Source organism: Lutra lutra, chromosome 4 (assembly GCF_902655055.1).
Source record: "Lutra lutra chromosome 4, mLutLut1.2, whole genome shotgun sequence".
Taxonomy (NCBI): Eukaryota; Metazoa; Chordata; class Mammalia; order Carnivora; family Mustelidae; genus Lutra; species Lutra lutra.
Genome location: NC_062281.1, coordinates 184,280,985 through 184,305,233, shown reverse-complemented (window position 1 = coordinate 184,305,233; position 24,249 = coordinate 184,280,985). Strand labels below are relative to the sequence as shown.

The 24,249-nt window shown below is 56.6% G+C and overlaps 1 protein-coding gene across 1 annotated transcript in view; it reads right to left on the bottom strand.

Annotated features, from left to right (window-relative positions):
• Positions 1-23,464, bottom strand: part of IFFO2 (intermediate filament family orphan 2) — a 47,305-nt gene extending 23,841 nt beyond the window's left edge. The window contains 2 exon segments of the mRNA XM_047726989.1: positions 22,483-23,044; positions 23,047-23,464. Coding sequence (XP_047582945.1) covers positions 22,483-23,044; positions 23,047-23,137 — 653 coding nt within the window. The 5' untranslated portion in view covers positions 23,138-23,464.
• Between the last annotated feature and the right edge of the window lie 785 nt (positions 23,465-24,249).

Below are 24,249 nucleotides of genomic sequence, written 5' to 3'. Positions count from 1 at the left end.
AAATCCACACCCAAGGGGGCTCTACTGTGCCCCTCCATAAAAACCAGACCACTTCCAAGAAGGAAAATGACTCAAAAGGCATCTCCTGGAGAGGAGGAATCTGCATCCCAAATTGTAGGCCACTATTTCTAACCTCTTCCAGGCTTGCTACACCTTCATCACCTCCTCCAGGGAGCCCTTCCTGACTTTCCCAGGGTGAGTCACTAAGTCCATCAGGGGGCTCCAGTCCTTGTACATGCCTTCCTCATGGCATCCAGGGAGCTGTAAACGGCTACCTCCCTGCCTCTCCCATCACACTCACTCTGCTAGGAGAAGGGAAAGACTTACACTGACTGGAAAATGCTTATTATGTGCTGGTCTAGTCACTGTTCTCCCACCTGAGCTCCGTGAGCTAAGTGTTTGCGTGCCCACTTCACGGAGGAGCAAACAGAGGTCCAAGGGCAATGCCTGGCTCCAGGTCAAGCCCAGCCCATCTGACTTTCCAGGCTGAGCAGCCTCTCAGGGGTCCAGCTCCATGAACCTCTCTCCCCACCATACCCTCCAGCACACCCCAGGTCACCACCCAGGGTCTGATGCACAGATGTGGACTCATGGGGTCTTGGTCACTGACTTGGGAAAGAGTTGCTTACCTGAGGCACCTGCTTTGCCTGTTTACCTATTTCCAAGACCCCAGAACCCAGGTGGAGAAAAGCCTGAGCATTCCACTGCCAGCGGCCAAGTCTAATCTGCAGGCAGCCCCACCACCCACCCACCCCGACCACTGGCACGGGACCAGCAAAAGAACCACCAGATTTGGAGTCAGATTGAAATGGGTTCAAATCCCAAAATAACCAGCCACAGGCTTCCAGGCAAATGATTTCTTGCCCCTGAGCCTCCTTATTTGAACATTTCGACATGGGGATCATGAAGGACCCTCCTCGGGGCTGCTCCAGTCTGGGAAAGAGGTGATAGATACAGGCGCTGCTTCCCTGTCCTGTCCTGCTGCCACGAGCCAGCTCTGAGCTCTCCCTCGGTCTCAGTCTCTTCATCTGTAAAACGGTCTGTTTCCCATGACTCTGGGGCTCTACAGAAACCGCTGGGTGGGGGAGGGTTGCAGTTTATCATCAGGTCCCCAGATGCTTTGCTTCACCAGCCTGGGATGCTGGGAAGGGCAGGTGTGTGCTGCTGTATCGAGTCATTAAGCACTTAGTACAGAGCCCAGCTCCCAGTAAACGCTCAACTGATGGAAGCTATGATTAGCCATGGGATGGGGTCTTCCCGCCACGGAGAAGGGGTGGGTGGCAGTCCACTAACTGAACTGGCCATGGTCCCGGGGCACCAGACAGGTTACATGGAGGTCCAACTGAACCCCTGCTATCAATGCCTGGTAACACATAGAGCCATCGACCAAAGACACAAGAGGACTTGTCATCGCTCTGGCGTCCAACCCAGCACCACATCCCAGCAGCGACAGAAGGCCTGGCCGGTACCAGGACGCCCCAGGGGATGAATGCTGGGTGTCTCAGGGTGCCAGAGCCCCACAGCCTCACAGCGTCCGCTGCTACCCAGCTGTGTCTGGCTGTAGGCTTGCAGACCATCTTCCTCCCCCACAACAGTTTCAACAAACATTTCCCAAGTGCCTGCTCAGGGAGCCAAGTGCTGGCGTTGGGGGGCAGGGGACACAAAGAAGTGGATTCAGGGAATCCCCTCCCACTGAAGCAGAGAGGCCAGCTCCAGAGCTCTCTCTAGCTGGCATCTCTGGCTCCCTTACCCTCAGGTCCTCAATCCCTCGGCCCCCAAGGCAGGAAGGTCTGTGCACCAGCTGCCTCGTGACCCAGAAACGGGGACAGAAGGGGCCGTGGCTCCCAGGCTGTCAGGACCAGGCGGCATCTTTGCTCTGCCCACAAGTGGAGGGGACCTGCCCCTGCCCATCAAACCCAAGAATCTACCCCCACACTGGAGACAGAGGGAACCACGTGACTGGGAGATAGGGCTGGAAGGGAGACTGATCACTCTGTCCCCTGCTGTATCGTTTTTTTCTAAGTCATGGTAAAATGCAAATATAAAATTGGCCACCATAACCATTTGTAAGTGCCCAGTTCGGTGGCATTCAGTATACCGACTGTCCACCTCTGGAAGCTCTACACCTGTTAAACACTAACTCCCCACACCCCCGGGCACCCAGCTTTCTACTTTCTCTCTATGAAACGGACACTCCTAGGGACCTCACAGAAGTGGAACCATCCAGTATTGGTCCTTTTGTGATTGGCTTAATGCACTTAGCGTAAGGTCCGCGGGATTTACCCACGCTGGAGTGTGTATGAGAATTTCCTCTCCTGTGTCTTTTCCATTTTCAGTGATGCAATGCGTCCACTGGTCAAAAAAATCAAAGGCATTTAAACTTTAAAAACACAACACCTGCTTTCTCTCTCTCTGTTTGCTTTAGGTTGCATGTGTATTTCACAACGATTACACAGAAATAGAAAGAAATCAGGTAAATGAAACAAAACAATTAAAACCGCACCCAGTCTCCCTTCCCCGAGAGAATCACCTTCACAAAGGCGGAATGTCCTTCCTGGTGCCTTCTTATGAAAGCTCATCTTTCACAAGTGAAACCAGGATCAGACTGACGTGGCATTCAAGCATGGTTTTTCCACTTAATATACACCAAGCATCCTTCTGGGCGGGTCACAGGGCAGGTGGACGTGACCCCACTGACCTAACGGGTCCTGCACTGTCATTCCCAAGTCCTAACAATCTGAGCAACGTCGCGAAGAACATCTTGGTGTACATGTATCTATATATCTGTCCAGTTATCTGGGTGGAGTGAGTGGCTGGGTCAAGAGCGGCACTGAGAAAAGGCGTGTGTGCCCCTCTCAAGCGCTGTGTGTGACAAGGCTGAACTCATCCGGGGCTTGGCGATTGCTGGAGCCTGGACAGCTGCTTAGGGAGCCAAGGAAGAGGAGGGTCCCTGGGTCCCCATCCTAGTCCCTGCAACAGTACGGTTTTATGCCTCAGTTTCCCAGTTAATCAAAAGGCTGGTGGGGGGAGACCCCGCCATAAACACGGCCCTTCCTTACCCTCACTGGGGTGGCATTCTGCAACCCCCCAGGAGCAACACACTGGGCGATCAGGTTCATCTGAGGAATGGACTCAACCCCTCTCTTCCAAAAGGGTAGAGATTTTCCACCCAGTGTTTGATAAGCCCTGGAGCAAGTGGCCTTAGGCCAACATGGGGCAAGATAAAACAGCAACCCCCACGGCACCCCAGTGTGCCCCCAGTGTGCCAACCCGCCTCACACTAGCAACGCCTTTGCACATGCTGTACACGCTGCCTGGAAGGCTCTGTTCTACATGCCCCCTTTGTCATCTCTCTCCTCCTCATCTTATACCAATGTCAGGACCTAGCTTATATACCTCCTCCTCCAGGAAGCCTTCCCTGACTCTGGTCAAGGTCAAGTACCCTACCTCTGTACTCCAAATGCCCCAGTTGCTCGCTACTCAAGTAGTCTCCCTATTTAACTCTTGCAAGATCAGGCCAGTCTCTGGCTCCCAGCAGCAACTCTAGAGCCCAGCACAGAGCCTGGAACCGTAGGCATCAAAAAATGTTTTCTGGATAAAGGGTGCATTGAAGGTCAACTCCAGGGCCTTTCTTGGGACCCCCAGTCTGGAGTCAGCGCAGCACTGATTCACTGTGTGGCCTTGGGCATGACCTCCCTGCCTGCCCCTCCCCATCAGCCTCAGTTTCCCCAACCTCCGTAGTCCCAGCCAGCTCTGCTCCTCTCCTCCAACGATGCTCTTCTCCCATCTGGTCACCTGGGCCTACCTCCTGTGAGGCAGATGACAGGAAGGTGAGCTCACAGCTCTCCAGCCCCAGGACTTTGCCTTTCTGCTCGGGCCTGGCCAAGCCCCCAGAGATGCCCTCCCACCACATCCGTCCCCAGCATCAGGCACTCGGAGCAGCTCTCTGATGCTGGAGCTCCAGCTGTTGCTAACGTCCTGAAGCCAGCAGGGGTTCCAGGTACCCAGGCCGAAAAGCAGGAGGCCCAGGGGCTCTGAGCCCAGGAGGCCGGGGAGGCCCCACCCAGAGCTATGTTTACAGCTTGGAAGAAAAACAGCAACTCCCGATGCTATTTTGGAACCCTAATGTGCACTCTGGGTCTCCCGTTGTTTATTCCAAGTGACTGTGCCGCCCTGCAGGTAAGCGCGAGGCACTGTGGGTCTGCCGCTCCATGTAATCGCCCCATCAAAGCCACATCACTCACTGGGAGCGCTTGTGCGCCCCGAGCAGCCCTGAGCCAGCGGCTTCGGAGAACAAGTCACACTCAACATCCACGACCTGCACAAATAAGGGACTGAAGCCCAGGAGAGCCCGCCGGACAGGAGCTGGCACGCACCCCACCTTGGATTTAAACCAAGCCTCTGCAGCCTTGAGCAAGTCCCCTCCCCAGGCCTTGGTCTCCTCATCCATGAAATGGGGGAGAACGACCACCATCTGGGTTATAGGAGGACAGACAAGCATGTGTGCAAAAGACAAAACAACAACGACAAAAAACCCTCCAAACGTGGGACCCCAGGATGTCAGAAGGGGATGCTCTGAGGTCTAGCCATTAGTCCATGGGAAGTCTGAAGCTCAGGGCGTGAAATGACAAGCCCAAGGTCACACACCAGAGCAGAGCAGGAACCGGAACCCAGAGCCTGGAGGCTTCCTGCCTCGCTGCAGTAAGGGGAGGAGCAGTCGCCGGGGAGGAAGGAGGGAAGAGTGACACCGACCCAGGAAGCTAATTACACGCAGGGCTTGTGAAACTGAGGATGGGCTGGGACAGACACTACCTGTGCGTACAGCATCCTAATTGTCACAACTGGCCGGGGAGGCTGCAAGCATGGCCGGACAGGTGATTCGTCTGCCCTCGTCTGAGCCCAGAGAGGGATTAGTGACTAAACACAGCTCGAGGGCACAGACTCATCGCTTAATACCAGCCTCCTGTCGTCATGCAGGCCCAGCCAGGGGGGAGGACACTGGGACACTGCACACACATGCACACACACACACACGCACAGAGTGTCCCTCCTGCCCATGCAGGGGCAAGGGCACCCCTCTAGGAGGATAGAGAGGTCAGCTCCCCCAAGGAAAGAGGGGAAAGAAATGGAGCAGACACCCAGAGAACCCCCATGACAGTAAAGCCTCTGACAGAGAACTTATTAGAGGCCCTAGTGTCTGCTGATATGGAAACTGAGGCTCACAGAAAAGAGGTGGGTTGTCCAAGGCCACATAATCAAAGCAGCCCACGTCGTGAAGGGGTAGTTCATGATGGACACTAGGAACTCCTTCAGTCCTCGCAACGGGCTTAGGATGTGGGTGCTTATTCCTCTGCATGTTTTACAGATAAGAAAACTGAGGCCCAGGGAGGGGAAGTGACTTGTGCAAAGTCACAGAGTTCGAACCCAGGCAGTCTGGCTCCGGCACCCAAGCTCATGACACCAGGTTCACCTGCTTCTGCTGACCTGATGGTGTGGCAAATGCTGGGGGACAAAACGGTCTCTCCCATCCCAAAGCCTGGGCTCCTTCCTCTGTGCCAGCTGGCCTCATAACAGGAGGGAGAGGTCAGAAAGTATGTATCTCGGTCTCCCAGGGGTCAGAATGGACCCGGAGTTGCATCACCTCCAAACCCCAAGGGCAAAGTGCTGAGGCTTCCATGCTGACCTGCCAGGCCGGGCCCAGCTTGGCCCTGATCATGTAGGCCCGGAAGTTCCCACAGGCCTAGCTCAGCCTCCAGAGCCCGTCGATGGACAAGAAGTCCTTTAGAGACCAGAGATCCTCCAAAGGGGGTCAAAGGGGTCCCCCAAGCATTGCTCAGATCCTGCCAGGTGCCCCACCAAGGAGGAAGCAGAGGGTCACCAGCCCCAGTCCTGCCAGGGAACCAGCCCGGCTTCTCTTCTCAGCTCAAAGCCAACTGGGGCCTCTCTGCTCCCTGGACTTGGCCCCTCCCTCCCAGCCACATAACCCCTGGCCCAGACTGAGGAAGAAGCCAAAAAGGAGATGGTCCAAAACAGAGGGACAAGAAGGAGCAGGCTGGGGGAGGGGACGAGGCCCTTCACACAGGTCCCCTGCCCCTTATCTCAAAACTCCTGGACATCAGACAGACAGACTCAGCCACTTATAAGCTGGTGACCTAGTAAAGGGGGCTTTACCTCTCTGAGCCTCAGTTTCCTCATCTGTGAAATGGGCCAGCAACAATTCTTCCCTCTCGGCTCGTGGGAATGGTACAAGACGGTGAACACCAATCACCATCTTAGTGAGTAGGCCCCACTTCCAGCAGCTGGGAGGGTGGTTCCAGGCCCAGGGTCCGAGGCTTGGCTGGGACGTGCTATCCTTCCCCGCAGACAGCTCATCCTCTGGGCCCCCCCACCCGCACCCTGGGATGGGGGCGCTGTCTGGTATCCAGACACTCTAAGTGCGGATAGCAGATACTCAACTGGTATTTACTGGATGAATCAGCTTGGGAGCTGGAGCCATCGGGTAGAGCAGCGAGAGGGCCCGGGTGCGAGTCCTGCCTCTCCACCTGCACTGACACGCTGTGTGACCCTGGACCTGGCCCAGCACCTCTCTGGACCTAGCTGCACAAGGAAGCCCTGACCGCCCGGGGAGCTCGGGTTTTCCCTCCTCTTGCCTCTGGGAAACCCGTGGGCCAGCCACCCCTGGGGCAGCCTGCCCAGAGGTGGGCCCTTTCCCAGCAGGCCTGGCTTCCTAGGGACAGACGGCCACGTGCATGCCCACCCCTGCCAACCCACAAAGGCAGCAGGCGGCTTCCTCCGGGTGACTTTGCCTGGGGACAGATGGAACACCGTGTGGCGTCTGTCAAGCCAGATGGCCTGGTCGGCCTGAGGGGCCAGGACACCAGCTGGGTGTCCAGCCCCAGCAGGCAGAGCTGCTTAACCCCTTCTAGTCCCAGCCGTAGGAGTCAGTGTCCCCTTGGCAACTTAGTCACTATTGTACACTCGGGCCTCCCACCCTCCAGCCCTGGAGCTGAGCAGCCTCCCTGGGGCCAAAAGGGAGTCAGGGAGGCAGTGGGGTGAGAGGGAGCTATGGGACAGGTGGGAGTGGAGGAGGAGCCGCCTCGGGGCCCCAAAGGCAGTCCCGGACCGCCAGGAATGTGCCAACCCAAAGGGCAAGCAAGGGAGGGCACTGATTTCCTGGCCAGGGAGCCAAAGGGAGTTGTGCGGAGCCAGCCGCCCTGCTTCCAGGACACCCATGTGGGGCAGGGACTGCCAGGCCAGAAGGCCACCAGCCACCTTTACTGGGCCAGGAAAGCCACTCCCCAGCCCAAACCCCAGAATCAGGACTGCCTTGGCAAAGAGGAAACCCACCAGGCTGGCTGAATGGCCCTAAGTGTTACTCAGCCTCTCTGGGCCTCGGTTTCCCCATCAGGAAAGGGCCACTTCCAGCTCCAAGGGTTCCATGACTCCAGGAGAAGGCATGTGCCACCCTCCTGGGAACTGATGGGATCTCAAAGGGACCAGATTGTTCCTACCCCAAGAGCGTGCCCTAAGAAGTGTGCATGAGTAAGGAGGGATTTTAGGAGGGAAAAGTGTAAGCTTAGGGGCTCAGAGGGGAGTGGTGCTGTCTTCCCCAGGCAGTGGATGCCCACCCATTCCCCTACTCCATGAAAGGCCAAATGGGGATGCCACAAATGGGATTATGGCCAGAGACCAGGAAGCATTTTCCAATGGAGAGAGCCACAAGGCACGTCCAGGGGAAGATTCTGGAATGCCCTCCCCAAGCAGTAAGATCTCTAGGCAGGATTTGCAAAGGTCCCAACCTCAAGGAGAGGGAGGAACAGGTGCCTTCTGAAGATCCCAGGATAGCAAGCTGGTGTCCACAAGGAGAAGTAAAGCAGGGCGTCAGAGGCTCTGCACTCGGGGACCCAGCCAATCTGGTGTTCCAGACAGGCTGTCATCTCGGGGGGCAGCACAGCCACGCTCAGCTCCAGCCGGCAACCAGCACACTGACCCAACAGGCATCTTTGGGTGTCTTTCAAGACACAGGGTGCAAGGGACTCCAGCAAAGCCCAAGAACACATCAAAATAGGCGAGGAGACAGGGCTGGACAAGAGAGCTGCTGGCTGGGAGTGGAACCTCAGCCGGGCAGGGAGGCGAGAACACGGGGTCAGGGGGCCACAGGCCTGGTCGTGAGACCTAGCTTTTCCACCAAGTTGCTGTGCAACCTTGGGCAAGTCACTGCCCGTCTCTGAAATGTGTGCTGGGGGAAAAACAAAACATCTGTCAGGACTCTTGCAGCTCTGACTTCACAGTCATTTGGCAAACTGGGTAGGAACGAGAGTCTGCCTTCCTGGTCCATGCAGCGTCACGGCAGGGGTCCAAGCACAGGGCCTGAGCACAGGGGCCCCGCAAACAGATGGATGGATGGGTAGATGGATGGATGACCAAGTGGGGTAATTCCCAAAAAAGGAAGAGCAGAAGGTCCTAGGCGTCCCCTAGGATGATTCCTCACACTTGCCCACAAGACCTCCTTGGATCATTTTCCCACAAGGACCTATCCTCCAGCCACCAATCCCCTTCTCTGTCTTACACGTACACGCACGTACTTGAATTCACAACACACGCTCCAAGCACAGTGGCCCAGCTCTGAGTCCCAAGGACAGAAGTTCTAGACCCCCAAAGCCATGAGACTCATCTGCTCCAGCCACCCCCCAGGGCATCTTGGCTCTCTGAAGTGCACTCCCGGAGCTGGGTTTGAAATAAGATGCAACAGCGTTGGACCCCAGTGGTGATCCTTGAAGCCCAAGGGAGGCCCAAGTTCCCGTGTCCGCTCTGCCGCTTTCTAGCTATTACAAGCAGCAGGGCCACTCCAGCTGCCAAGACTCTGCGCCCTCATCTGTACAATGGGCACGACCACAGCCACCCTTCAAGAGTGCTGTGATCTCAAGAGAAGGCGTCCGTGAAGTTTTGAACCACACTGGGTACAAGAGATGCTCCTGGGAAACCACGCGAGAAGCACTCTGGGATAATGAGATCCCGGCTTCGTTCTTGGAGGCACCGAGGATGAACCACGCCTCCTAGCGCTTCTCTGTCTGGGCCCTGCAATCCCTTCCGTCTCCTTTCCCACCTTGGGGTGTGATGTGCCTGGGCTCAAACCAGGCAGAAGCTACAAAGCAGCCTTTGTCTCAGAACAAACTCTATACCAGTGGCCCTGACGTCACCTCTGGAACAACAATGCTAACATGGCCTTCGACGTCACCTCTCTGCCAAGGTCTGAGAGCACAGGCTTCACCCACAAGGCCCCACAGAGGCCATCTGTGGGCTGGATCAGAACCCAGAAGCCATCCTCCCACGGCATTACAGAGTTCCAGAAGGAAGAACACCTGCCCCCTCCCCTACTGCTGAGAGGCCGGGGAGGCCTCAAGTCCCTGTCTCCCAGCTCCTCCATCTCAGCCCCGGGGCACGGGGCTGGGGGGGGGGGGGGGGACGTGCAGCCCATTGCCCAGCCTGGAAGACTGAGCCTGTGAAAGTGGCGGGAAATAGTCCGGAAGAACCTGCTAGACTCAGATTCAAATTCCAGCTCCGCCCTTGCTTCATGGTGAGATCTCAGGCCAGGGATGTGACCTCCTGAGGCTGCCTCCACATCCACACAAGGAGTCCGGGACGGAGAGGGCCCCTCCTCTGGGTGGCAGGAAGAGGGACACACTCTCCCATCCAACAAGGCCCCTGGAAGCCACAGGCTCCAGGCAACACACTCTGCTGGGCAGCTTTGAATGCTAGGTCCTGCCCTACCAGTGACCTTGTGCTGACAATCTGCTGGGGAAGAGAGGGGATGTGACCTCCTCCTTGCTGGTCAGCTTTGCTGGGGAAAGGAAGTGCCCTGAACACAAAGGGCCAGGCTGTAGCCAGAAGGGGGAGGGAGGAGGCAGTTCTTAACTTATGGGGTCTGGGGCAGAAGGGACAGAGCAATTACAGCCAGGGGGTCAGAACCTGGCATGCACTATTTTGCTGAACCTTCATTACGACCTTGTGAGTTCAGGATTATCATCCCCATTTTACAGATGAGAGACCCGAGGCTCAGGGTGGTCTCAATTCAGAGTCAGGGCTCCCACCCAAGTGATAGCCTGTGGATTTATTACACCTTAAGGCAGCCTAGGAGTCGGGAGTCCCCTGAACTTGCCACCAGGCAAATCCTGGCTCGATCCAGGCTGAACTAGGGCCTCAGTTTGGCCCCAGTTATCCCAGCTTGGATAAGCCGTGATGGTTTGAGTGTCAGTATTTTCTTTGAAGACAAGTGTAAAACCAGTCGCAACAGAATATTAAGACTCTCTGTACAGATCAGCGCAAACACAAAAAGTACTACTTACTGACCACATCCCCAGAACGTAGAGCTCCATGGGGCTGTGGGACCCGGCTTTCCGGTTCACACAACTCCAGCTCAGAAGGCAAAGTTCTCCCACTTTTCCACTTCAGGGCCCACCCCGGAGGAAGGAGAATGGGAACGACCCTCCTGGGGCGAGGCTTACTGACAGCCCTTGGCGGGGGGGGGGGGGGGGGGGGGGTGTCTCGTCATCCCATTTATACAAGAGGAAACTGAGGCACAGAGAAATGATACAGTGGAGCACATGGTGGCAGACAGGGGCAGTCAGGCAGTCAGTCAACTCCCCAAGACCACCAGGCTGAGGCCAGGGAAGTGCCTTCTGTTCTAAGGAGACAAGCCCACACTGCTCTCTGATGTCTCCTCCACACGCCCACCTGCTCACCTGCCCCGGGACCTGCATGCTGGCTCAGGGGCGGGGCTCAGCCTCCGTGGACGCCACCTCACAGGCTCTGAGGCTTCTTCACCCGGAGAGCCTCAGTCTCCAAAAGTTTTCAAAAGCCCTCCTTAAATGCCTATCCGACCCGGGAAGGATCCCTTAGCTCAGGGTTTCAAAGGAAACCCGACTCTGCTGTGTGACCTCAAGAGAGCCGCTCTCCTTCTCTGGGCCTCAGTTTTCTTATCTGAAAATGGTCACAGGTACGTGCGTGGGGGTGGAGAGAAAACTATAAAACACTGAGGGATGGACTCTCAGAAGGTCTTTTTCCAAAGACAAAGGCACATCTATTCATCAGCCTGGAAGCAGGGGGGCAGATGGACAGACTGACCTTGGAGAACGGCTCACACCATCTGGGCCCGCTGGTGGGTAAGATGAAGTCACAGGTCTGAGGGAGCCCGGACAGGCAGGGTGGGCAGGCCTGGGAGGCACAGCGAGCAGCCTAGCCCCCCGGCCCCCATGTCTCTGCCTGTATCTAATCCCAGGCTTGTCTTTGAAGGGGGCTGGGAGCTGGAGGCTGAGGTCTCCCATGACCAATGTTGACCTCCAAGATGCAACAGCTATCTCTTTCAGCAGAGAGCCTCTCCTGCCCCCCGCCCCACTATGATATACGAGGGGTAGTACAAAGGGACTAGGGTGGCCGAAGGCAGGGTCCTGACCCCAAGGGCTCCAAGTCTGCAGGGTGCAGGCCGAGGCTCCCAGACACGCGCCCGCACACACACGGGCTCACAAAGCTCCAGCATCAGACAAAGAGCCCTCCCACAGAGGCCTGGCATCGGGTGGCTCAGGGACAGGAGCAGGATGCCCCTCACAGCCCTCCCCTGCCTCACACAGGGGATGGGGAGGTGAGAACCAGCCATAGTAAATGAAGGCCAAAGCGAGAAAGAAGGGAAAGGGGGAGAGGAGAGAGGATGAGAGGCAGCAAAATGGAACAAAGAGCACCGGGAAGGGCAGGTGGAGGAAGGGAAGACAAGAAGGGGAAGAAGAATGGGAAGGCAGGCGAGGTCCTGCCTGAGCAGCAGGGTCTGGACTGCGCACTGGCATGGCAACCTCACTTCCAGGCCTTCGCACAAGCTGTTCTGTCCACCTGGAGCCCCCTTCCCTTCTCTTCCACTCTTGCTAGACCTCCAAAACCCAATTCAGGTGACATCTCCTCCAGAAAGGCTTCCTTGACTGGCCCAAAGCTGGCTCACAGCACCTTTCACAATCCCTGGGTTTCAAGCACTGCAGGGTCCCACCCAGAGCTTCAGGGCTGTGGTCTGACTTTGCAACCAGCTTTCCCCAAAGCTATTCCCGTCAGTCTCCCCCATCACCGCCCAGCATGGCCTTCTGCCCATTACCGCAGCAGGCCAGGGGCGCAAAGGAGGCACGGTCGGGCCCTGGGAAGATGTGCCGACCCTGCCCCGAGAGGAGCCTGTCTGCCGGGGAATTTCACAAGGTCCACTTAGACCAGCGGCTCTTCCCCTCCCCCAAGACAGCAAACGGCGGCAGCAAGCCAAGTACCGTCTTAAATAACCCAAGTAATAAAAATGGCCAGTTAAGAGGGCGGAAGGCAGTGTCTCCACTGCGGGGGCGTCTCCCCATCAAGCAGCAGATGAGCGGGGGGCTGTGTGAACGGGCACATCCCGAAATCAGAGCACGCAGGCCGGAGTGCACTGAGCCAGCATCTAAGAGAGAGCTCAGAGACAGCCCTCACCCAGTACAGCCATGGGGTGGGGGAGGGGGGCTCCTGCCCAAGCCAGGGTCCAAAGGCCATTCAATCCAACCCCGTACCCCTGTTCCTCTCCCCAGAACCCCTAGTCTCGTTTAATAACCACAATGGGAGCTGCCAGCACCACCGTCCCATTCACTCTTCCTGCTGCCCACGCCCCTTTCTCAGAGACGTAAATGACTCTCTAAGTTCACGGAAGCTGAGAAACAGCAGAAACACTCTTCAACTTCCTCCCTTCCGCGCTTCCAACTTGCACACGAATGCTCTGCTCTAAGCCGGCGAGTTCTGCAGGTTTCTGTCCAACATCCCAGCACACAGCTAGTCCCGGGATCCAGGGGCCACAGGAAGGTAAAGGCAAGAGGAGGACGGGAAAGGCTTCAAGGAGCCCCAGGCTGCAAGGGAAGCTGGGGAGGAGGCAGCCGCGTGCGTAGGCAGGACCCAGGCTTCTAATCCTTTCGACCCCAAGGGCAACCACTTGATAGTTTATAAAGTGCTTCCTCAGACATCGCTTCATTTAATCTTGCAAATAGCTCCGTGAGGTCAGAGGTACTATCCCCATTTCACAGAAGTGAAAACTGAGGCTCAGAGCGCAGACGCTGTGTGCAGTGGGTGTGCCCCTTGCTGGGTTACAGCATAAAAGGCTCAATCCGGGGCCTGACTTCCTGGATGAAACCTTCGCTTCCCACCTGCTAGCTGCCTCTGGGATCAGTTCTGTCCATGTCTCTCTGGCTCCGTTTCATTCTTTAAAACGGGCTAACGACAGCACCCAACCCACAGGTTATTATGAGGTTAAGTGAATCAAACGTCCCTAAACGGCTTTCAGTGCGGCCTGACAAAGAGCAAATGCTAATTAAATATTTGTTTCATTAATTAATTAATATTTATTGCGCCCTTATTGTGCACAGGTACCATCTGAGCCGGTACCTGTCACATCTGCCTGTGTCCCCAGACTCGGGGCTCCTGAGGGCAGGGCCTACGTCTGCTCTACCCCAGTGCGCAGCACGGGACCCGGCTCGCAGCGCCTGCCCAGCCACTGCTGGGAGAACAGAGCCTCCGCTTCTCAGCCGTCCACACCCAGCAGGCTCAGCTTCCCCAACGAGAGGCACAGAATGACTGTAACAAGTTCACAAGTTCCCTGTGCTAACACAAGCTTCGCGGAACCAACCAAAAGCACAAATTCGCCAGACCCAACCCCAGGGCAGAGGCCAGTTACCCTCCAGTCACCAGAAGGGTCGTTGCTCTCTCTCCTGCTCATAGCAGTTCATGAGAACCCCTGGCTGCTGCCTTGGGCAGGATTAGGTGCTGGGCATGATCAAAGGAGCCTTAACTTAGAATCTGAGACCTTCATCCAGCCCTGGCTTTGCTGGGTGACTTGGAGCAAGTTACTTTCCTGCTCTGAGCTTCGGTTTTCATCTGCACAGCTGGCACAAGGTTTGAATTCCATCATGTGAAAAGTGCCAGACAGGTAATAATCTGTGCTCCCCAGCCTCCCCTCCCCCATCCCTCCCCCCTGCCAGGCCCACCAGCTATGGTGTGCCGGCCTCTCTGGCTGATCAGGAGCTCCCCGCAACCCACAGTCCAGTTCCCACCAGGATCACCTCCAGGGAGCAGGGGGGGTGGGGTGGGGGGGGCTGGACCACCCTCTCTGGTGGCCCAGGAGGCTCACCTGCCTGCCGTTGCCAGTGACTCACTGGTTTCTCAAGAAATAATTACTGTCAAGTGACAGCAGGAAGTCTTCCCAGTGTAGCAGCCGCCCCCTGTTCTGCCACCTGTGGTGGCAATATTGTGACAGGCGCCGGGGAGACCCCATGCCTCAGCCTGCCTCCTCACCCTGGACCAACCTGCAGCAGCCCTCAGGTGGCATGGAACCTGGCCAGCCTGTCCCCGCTAGGAAGAACACTGAACTTGGGGTCTAGAGACCCACCATGCACTTGCCGCCAAGATCCAGGGCCGAGGTCTTCTGCCTCTCAGAACCTCTCCCCTTGGCTCAGTCGGTTGAGCTTCCAACTCTCGGTTTCCGCTCCGGTCATGATCTCAGGATCCAGAGATCGAGCCCCGTGTCAGGCCCTATGCTGAGCGTGGAATCTGCTTGTCCCTCTCCCTCTGCTCCTCCTCTCTCTCTCTAATAAACAAAAAATCTTTAAAAAGGAGAAAAAAGAACCTCTCACCTGTAAAATGGGCATAATTCCCACCCCTTGGGGTTGTCTGTTAATTAAATCTCATTAAAGAAGTCATCATAGAGCCCGGAGCATAGTAGTTACTCAATCAGTGGCTGCTATTAAGTCATTATGATTTATTTTTAAACCTTTTTCGAAAGGCTTTCACACATTACTTCAGGTGATTTTTATAGCAACCCTGGGAAGCAGAACTCATAAGGAAACGCAGCCCCATTTTACAGAATGACAAACTGAGGTACAAAAGATTGTATGGTGCGTGGATTCCAGACCACTCCGATGAAGTTATAGAGAGAACAGGAGTCCCAGGGCACAGGCCGATCTTCCCATCACGCCCATTCCCAGGGGACAACCAGAAGCTCAGATCCTACCTAGGACCACGGCCTAGACTCCACAGGGTTCTAGCTGCCCCTTGCCACCAGCCACAGGCTCAGCCAGGCCAGAACCCCCCCGAGGGGACCAGAGGCGTTTGCCAGGTTTACTGCTGGGTGACAACTACCATCTCTTGTACCAGGAACTAGGGTAAGTAACCACATCTTGCCCAGCAAGCTAAAGGTCCCGACCCCACTGGAGGCGAGAAGGTATTGCTCTGGCGGTCAGGCAGCAGCGCCAGAAATCTTCACCAGCTGCCCCGCCTCTGGCCCCGAATCCTCTAAGCACCTCACAGCCAGCGGTGCCCAGAGGCTACATGACACCCCGATGCCACTGGCAAAGGCACGGCCCACCCTCCCTCCAGCTTCCAGCCTGGTTCCTGACTTCTGCCCACTTCACAAAGCCAGTTCCCCCTGACCCCTTAGGGTACCTGCATCACAGCGCATCTGCCCTGTGAAATCTCTTTTAGAACTTCCCCATTTATAAGGTACCATAGCTGCACGACCCCATTTACCCTGCCCGAGACACTGGGATACAAATGAGGAAACGCAGACCCAGAGAGGCAAAGCGGCTAATGCAGTCTGGCTCAGCTTTTAATGCCCATGCCAGGAACCCAGGTGATGGGTGTTATTCAAATTTGTTAAAACTGATGTGTGGGGGGGACTAAAGCTCGGGTCTCCTGACTCCAAATGTCCATCACCTGCGTCGTGTGGTTCCCAGCCGCCCTGGGGACCTAGCGGCACGCGCAGTTGCCAGACACAGCGCCCTCCCTCACTGCGAAATGCTAGCTCAGCATGGACCCTGGCCAGGCCCGGGCTGGGCTCTGCCAGTACAGCGACCCGGAGCTGGCCCCCACAAGCTTACAGTCGGTGGCGGAGCAGACATCCCAGGCCCCTGAGATTCACAGTGTGCGCTGCCGTGACAGGAGAGGCAGTGGGCGCTCAGGGACGCCTGATGCTGGGTGGATCCTGGTGCTGGGCAGAGGGGATGATAGCATTTCTTCCCTGCCCCAGGCCTTCAGCCCTCCGTGACATGGGAAATCAACAGAACACCAGCCTGGCTTAGCCTCCCCCATGTGATCAAAAGCCAGAACTCCCAATGCAAAGTCCACAGCCCGCGGTATCACTGACACACGGAGCAGTTTAAATCAATTCCCCTGGAAGTTGACGCATCTCCTTGCAGCAAAGAGCATGTTCAAATTCTGGATCTACCCTTCTGTGTCCTTCAAATACCGACACGTGTGGGGAGGCAGGCCACAGGCCTAGAGTGGCTGAGACCCTGTGAGCCCGGGTGTGCGTGTGCACGTGTGTGTGCGCGCGCCCGCGTGTGATGGGGGGGGGGGCAGGGGCCCCGCATCCGGTGGCCAAAGCCAAAGCCCCGCCTCACATTCCTCAGGGAAGGAATCTTCAGCGTCAGCTGTCTCCCAGCTTCCTGCTTCCCTTTCTTTTCTGGGACCTCATTCCCCAGCCTCTGACTTGAGGCTCGGAAAATCCCTCCCAAATATGTCCCCAAAGAGAATGCCAGCACAGCCAAGAGACTCTGGGACACTGAGGAGCTGGATGGAGGGGGTTTGTGTGTTTCTTTCAACGGAGGTTGGAAGAAAGGGCGGGGGGCGGGGGTGGCCAGAGATTTCCGGAGGCACAAATCAACCGCTAAGAGTAGGAAGAACACCCTCCTTAGACGCTGGACAAAGAAGTAGCCCTTTTTCCCTCCGCCCCCAACACCATGTCTGGCGCCTTCCACGGCACAGAGAGAGCAGCGACGTGTCCTGAAATGGATGTGTGGGGTAGTCCAGCATGGTGCCAGGAAATCCCTATAAAATGAAGGCAACAAACATGGTGGGGGGCCAGAGAGGGGACCCACCCGAGCCTACCAAGCCCCAGGTGCCTTAGCACAGGACCTCCTTCGTTCCTCCCCGACTCCTAGGGGAACAATGCCATTCCCCCTCTATTACAGAAAGTGGTGGCTCCAGCGGCTCAGAGAGGTTAAGCAATTGCCCGCAGTCACACAGGGTAGCAGAGCCGGGACGTGAACCCTTTCTCCCCCATCCCCAGCTGCCTCCCAGAAAAATCAGAAACAAAAGAATCCGTATCGGTGACAAGCTTCAGGGATAACAGAAGTGGCAGGAAATGAAGCCTTGCGACCAGCTTTCCGGGGCAATCTTCTGGCTCTGGGGCACTCAGGGGCCAGCACACACCTGCTCAAGGGCCTCCCAGGGCGTGATGAGGAAAGGCAGGGGACACTCCAGCTGGCTCACCCACCAGCCCTTTTGGAGCCTTTCATTCAGGCTGCCAGCCCAACCCCTTCCAGCTCATGATCAGAAATAGCTGGGACAAAAGTCCCTCCTATCCCTGAAAGTTGCTTTTTAAAAAAAATGCTTAAAGGCAGACACACAAAAAGGTAGAGGGAACTCTACCAAACCCCAGCCGAGGCCAGCTGACGTGAGCATCACCTCAGAGTCGTGGGGAGAGATTCCAACAGCAGGCAAGGTCTTCCCAACCTGGCTTTGTGGGTCAGCTCCCTCCGGGCCTCAGTTTCCCCATCTCAAAAATGAAAGTAGGGGCGCCTGGGTGGCTCAGTGGGTTAAGCCGCTGCCTTCGGCTCAGGTCATGATCCCAGGTTCTGGGTTCGAGCCCCACATCGGGCTTTCTGCTCAGCAGGGAGCCTGCTTCCTCCTCTCTCTCTGCCTGCCTCTCTGCTTACTTGTGATTTCTCTCTGTCAAATAAATAAATAAAATCTTAAAAAAAAAAAAATGAAATTAACTCAGCTGAATCAGCAATTTCTCTCTCTCTCTTTTTTTTTCTTCTAAGCTATAGAACTCTGTTTTCCAATGGAAGCTTCCCCAGAAAACCAATCTGGCAGGCATGGAAATAGAGCTGCTATGGTTGATGGGGGCCAGATCCCAGGTGCTCAGCACCCCCCACTCACTGTCCCCAGAATTGCCCCCAATGCACCCAGCTCTGGATCCCATGGCTCTAAAGGGCCCGTCTGGGAACCATCAGGCTAAATGATCACTGTGGTCTCTCCTGGCTCTCAAGCAAAGCTCCGATCACCCAACCACCGGGGAGAAACAAAGCAAGCCCTTCATGCTGACTTGAGTCAGGGGCACAGACACTTGGCAACCTGCAGAGGGAGGGAGAGAAACCCAGACAGTTCCAAACCACGCTGGGCCTGGGGCAGGAGAGGGGGAGGACTGCCAGTCTGTGAGACAGGAAGAACAGCCCTGACCCGGACCCCTTTGAGTCACAGACCAAAGTATAGGGCGAGTTGGGAGGGGTCACCAAAAGGAACCCCCTCCCATAAAGGTGGAGGACCTAAGGCTCAGAGAGGGTAGCAGCTGGCCTGAGGTCACACAGCACCTAGTAGCAGAGCCTGACCTGGAGTCAGGGTCTCCGAGAAGCAATGCAGAGAAATCCCCCCTAGTTTAAAGTTCAGACAGACTCGGCAGGAATCTCCAAGGGAAAGCCCCCAAGCTTGCAAACTCGGAGCAGGACATTTTGGTGGCACTCGGTGGTGACAGGGCAGAGATGTTTGTTTTGGTTTCCAAATCAATGCATGACAACCTTGTCCACGGTACAGTTTGGGCAACCACAGTTCCCTCATGGTAAAGAGCTCAGAGCTGGTTGGCCAGAGGGGAAACCCAAGCCGTAGCAAACAGGGCCCAGGGCCCAGGCACCCCAGGCCAGGAGCTCTGGTTTAGGTAGGTGTTTCCAAAGCATGGTTCCCATACCACTTAAGGCCCCTGAGACGATGTGAGGTGGTACAAATGACTCTTTGCATTTAAATTCTACAGACTGCAGAGGTGAACCGATAAACTATGATTTGTCTGCACAGTGGAAAATTGTTCACGAGTCTAAAGGAATGTACTATTGAAACACACTATGACGTGGTTGAACCTACAAAACATTATCTAGGTACAAGAAGCCAGACACAGAAGACTGTACGATACGACGACACTGACATGGAGTGTCCAGAAAAGGCAAATCTACAGAAACCGAAAGCACATGAGTGTTGCCTGGGCTGGGGTGGGAAGGGGGATTCACTGCAAATGGGTATGAAGGCTCTTTTTAGGATGATGCAATTTTTCTACAACTGGTGGGTTGTGGTGATGGTTGCACAACTCTGCATTTACTTAAAAAAAAAAAATCACTGAATTGTGTGCTTAAGAGGATTTTATGATATGCAAATTACACCTCAAGAAAGCTGGTGAAGAATGTTTTTCTTAAGTCAAAATAGGGATGGTGGTGGTACATGGTTCTGGCCGCAGATCCCAGAGGAGGAACCTAAATGCATCCAGCTTGGAGAACACAGAGCTACACGCACCAGGCACATGTACTCTGAGGAAGCAAGTGGGGGTGTCTGAGGCTGTGACTTCCTCCAGGTAGACGGGAGGAAACCCTAGAACCTTTCCTTTCCAGGCACAGGTCCCTTCCACTGGTCACTGCCTGGGGCTCCGTGCTGGACAGCCTCAAAGCATCTAATGCCTTCGGTGGCCCAAGCAAACACCGTGGTCCCATCCCTTAGACAGTGACTTCTCTCATGGCCAACGGACTGGGAGCTCAAAGTCAAGATTATATTTTGTCAATGCTGGAAAGACCTTTTGAGATCATCTAGTCTGGCGATTTTTAAATTTTTTCTTTTAAGGTGTTGAGATGCCTGACCTCCTCCCGAGAGCAAATTCTCATGAGAAACCCAAATACAGAAAGAAGTAAAAACAGAATGTTACGGGTATACATTCATACTAGAAGCTCACATACAGAACAGTTAGTTACCTATTCTGAGTCCCATCAGTGAAGCTGATGAGGCTATTTTGGTTCATTAACATTTAGAACTGGGACCACAGATGACAGTACCATATTCTATTTAATCCTATCTCCAACTTTGGCTGCAGAGTTTCACGAAAATCCTGACTCACACAGATAAGTAGCTACAAATGGGAACGGTTTTTAGCGGTTTGCTCTGCAATCTCAGAGTACTCTTCAGACAAACAGAGAAAGGCAGGCGGATGGCTTTAACTTGAGGCCAACTACTAACAAGTTAACAATTAACCATGAGTTGACATGAAGAACTTAAAAGTGAGCACATTTTTTATAACCATATTAACACTGTAATATAATTTAAAATATTAAGTCTTGGGGCATCTGGGTGGCTCAGTGGGTTAAAGCCTCTGCCTTCAGCTCAGGTCATGATCTCAGGGTCCTGGGATCGAGCCCTACATCGGGCTCTCTGCTCAGCAGGGAGCCTGCTTCCCCCTCCTTCTCTGCCTGCCGCTCTGCCTACTTGTGATCTCTGTCAAATAAATAAATAAAATCGTTAAAAAAAAATTAAGTCTTACATAACAGTCCAGGAAACCCAAAACCATCTCCAAGGCAGCCTGGGGCTTCCAGGAGCATGGTGCTAGGCCACTCACCCCTCACTACACAGAAAGGGGAAACTGAGTCCCGAAGAAGGGAGTATACTTGCTTTGGACAAATCCAACTTGAGCCCTGAATCAACTCCGGAAAAGAGGCACCTCCCCAGCTCACCAAAAAAAATGGAGGAAGAGAAGGCGCTCACACAGCCCCGGGGGACGGGAGGACAGGCACCCACACTCCACCTGCCCCAGCAGTGCCCATCTCATTCCAGGCCAGCGCCAGAAGCTGACATCACACCCCACACCCTGGATGCAACTTGAATAGAACGTTGCTCAACGCCAACCTATCTCCCTCTGAGATTGGGCACGGTTTTTCCATCTCCTTAGTAGCCAAGTCCAAAAAGCACACACAATAAAACAAACACAGCACAAGCCTGAGGCATGACGACACAATCAACAGTGGGACACAGAAGGGCCCATCCCTCTGTGTTTCACCATCGAGAACAGTGCCTGCTCCCCTACCCCACCCCAAGGAAGCTGCCCACAGAGGCAGAGGTAGCCTCCCCCTGGCCGTGGCGGGGTATGAATCCATTCTCAAGTCCTCAAGAGAAGACGGGCCCGGGAGAGGGGCTCCTCCCCAGCGCAGTGAAAGACCTCCCCACGGAAAGCCAGGCCCTACATGAGAGACCTGAGACTCCCAGGACCTCTGGTCCATGCTGGCCTAACAAAGCCTACCGTCTTTAATAACATTAACTGATTACTTTATCCCTTCCAAAAAGCATCACCAACCTCCTCTCCCCTTCTGCAACTGGGGGTCGATTTTATTATTCCTATCTGTCTAATGAGCAAATAGGTTTCCAAATGGTCCCACTATCTCTCTGGCAGGTGCTGGAGGAGACCCATGCCCCTCAACAGACCTCTGGGCTCAATGTTAGCACCAGGACTCAAGTTGTGGAAGGAAAGAGCCTTCTCACAACACCCTCCAAGCCCTAGAGTTTGGAGCCAAAGCTCCCAGTGTAGAGTTGCCCATGCTAGGACAGCACAGGGCCCTGCCCCCACCCAGGCCTGTGAGGCTACAGAGAGACCCCTCTCCTCTTATTGGAAAGCTGAGCCATCAGTCCTGTCAGCCAGACTGTGCGCAGGAAGCAATGTCAGTTTCCCAGCTGGGGAAACGGGACCCAGAGGGCGGTCCTGCAGGCAGTCTACCCCGCACACTAGCCAGAGATGGTGGTCTGGGTCCAAACAACGTCCAGTCTTCCGCCCAAGGTTCTCTCCTTCTGCACGCCTTTAGGGCTGCATCTGTTGGCCCTCAAAGCCATGACAGTAGGGGGTGGGGAGAAGAGGGGTGAATAGAGGGGTTTTTCAAAGCTTGTGGCCAGTCCAATGGCAATCTGGTTATCCAGACCCAACAAACAGACTTTGCAGAGCTGGAGTAACATGGCAGACTCTGACCCCAGTGGATTTCCCCCATTTTCAAACACATGATCTCATTTAATTTAAGGGACCAAAAAAAAAAAAAAAAAAAAAAGCCAGCGGGTTGGTTAAGAGTTTTTTTCTTTTCACCCATGGAGGGAGGGGAGCCCGTCTCCCACATCCTTGGGGAAATACCTACAGCGGGAGACAGACTAGCCAAAAGTCGTTCAATTCACTAGTTCAAATCCTGGTTTTGCCACTATCAGCAAAGCCCCTTTTGGCAAGCCCCTTGCGTCGCTGTGCCTCAGTTTCCTCATCTACAAAATGGGGATAAGAATGCCTTACGCTCTGCGTTGGTGTGAGGATTAAATGAGGTCACATAAAACACCAGTGGTCATTATGCCACCTAGAAAACAACCGGCCCCGACCAATGACTGCACCGACGTGTCCCCTACGGTAGTCAGCACCCGCCCCCATCCTTGGAACTAGTAAGTGAGTTTTCCATGCGTGTGTAGGGCCCTATACAAACACAGCTTCCACCCAACTGCTAGGACCAGCTGGCCGCCCCCAGCCCCTCCCGAACGCACGCATTCCGCCGCCTCCTGGACCTGGACGCCCCCTCCCCGGGAGCTGCGGGGTGGGGGGAAGGGCAGGTCCCCACTCACCTCCGCTTGTACTCGTCGCGCTCGCGCTTCACCTTGGCCAGCACGTTGTAGAGCGCGCGTATCTCAGGCGTGATGGTGTCGATCTGCACGCCCACGCCGTCGGGGTGCACCCACGACACGCCGGGGCCCTGCACCGTCTCCACGCCGCCGCCGCCCGTGCGCCGCACCTGCGTGTAGCTCCAGATGGTCCCAGGCAGGCGGCCGTAGTGCTGCGGGTGCGAGCCGCCGCCGGGGGGCAGGCCGCCCAGGGCAACGGTGTTGGCGTTGGCGCCCGCCGCCGCGCCGCTGCCGTGCCCCGCGCCGGGCGCTGGCGGCCGCAGCAGCTCGGGCCCGGTCTGCACGGCCTGCTCTCGAGAGAAGGTCTTGTAACGCAGCCGCCGCTCGCGCTCGCTCTGCTGCTGCTCCAGCTGCTTCTCCAGCAGCCGGTTGCGCCGCTCCAGCTCGTGCACCTTGGCCAGAAAGCAGCGGAAGCGCACGTTGAGCCCCTTCAAGAGGTGGATGTTGGAGCCCAGGTCGTCCCGCAGCGCCGCCGTCACCGGCGACGGCCCCGGCCCGGCCCCGCGCCGCCGCCGCCCCCGCCGGGGCAGCTCCCGCCGCCGCCGGGGGGGCAGCCGAAGGCCAAGGCCATCTCCCCAAACAAGAGCGAGTTCACCATGCGCCGGCTGCGCGGCTCAGGGCCCCGGGCCCGCGGCTCCAGGTGCGGCTCCAGCTCCGGGCAGGGCTCCCGGCGCTGCCGGGCCAGGGCGGGCGCGGGCTCCAGCGCGGCCGGCCGGGCGGTTCCAGATGCGCGCCAGATGCGGCCTCCGCAGCTACGGCGGGCCGGACCGCCCCCCGGATGTGGGCGCCGAGGCGAGGGACGGGACTTGAGCCGCGGTGGAGGCCGCGAAGGCTGCGTGAGGTGGCGAGGGTCGTGGGTCCCAGCTCCCCGGCTGTCAGAGACGCTGTGGTGGGGCCGCGGCAGCGGCACGCAGAGGACTCTCGGCCGGCACTGCCCCTCTGCGGCGGGCCCCGCCCACTGCAGACACAGGCCCCGCCCCCGACCTTGCCCCGCCCATCCCACCTCCCTCTGCGGTGCTCCCGGAGCCCGAGGCCCCGCCCCTTAGGCCCGCAGCGCCGGGCCCCGCCCACGAGCCCGTGGCTCAGCCCACTCCCGCTCTCCGCCGCTTTTCTGGGCGGGGTAGAGCGGCTGTCTGCAGCTCTGGCTCCGCCCAGCTCCCGCCTGGACCACGCCCTCTCCCGCGCCGGGTCCTGCCGCCAGGCTCTACTCGGATTCTTTGCCTGGAGACGCGGACCGCAGAGCTGCACCAGGTCCGCGGTTAGCTGGAACCGCCGCAGAGCCAGCCCGGCCCCTTAAAGGAGCCGGCAGCCTGAGTAGCGCACGTTTCCCCGTTAGGGCGCCCCTTCCCCCCACGTCCTCTAACCAGGAGGCTCCTCTTCTCTCCCTTTCCCACCCCTATCCCCCCGGCCCTAAATTCCCAAGGCGTGTCCTGGAAGGGCTGGGGGACCATAGCGTCCGAAAGTGCATCCGCACCCCACCCCCACCCCAACCTGGGGCGGCCTAGATCGACCTTCCCAGGATAAGGCAGCGCTTCCGCCGGCAAGTCCCCAACGTGGTGAACCCGGGCAGGCTCCTCCACCGCTTGCCCCCACCGATCGGTGCGAGCCTGTAGTCCCGAGATCGGCTCCGGCACTGCCGATCCCGCTGGTCTCCCTGCCCACCGCGGCAGCGGCGCCGAGTAGGGGGTGGGGGAGGGGAAGGCTGAGCGA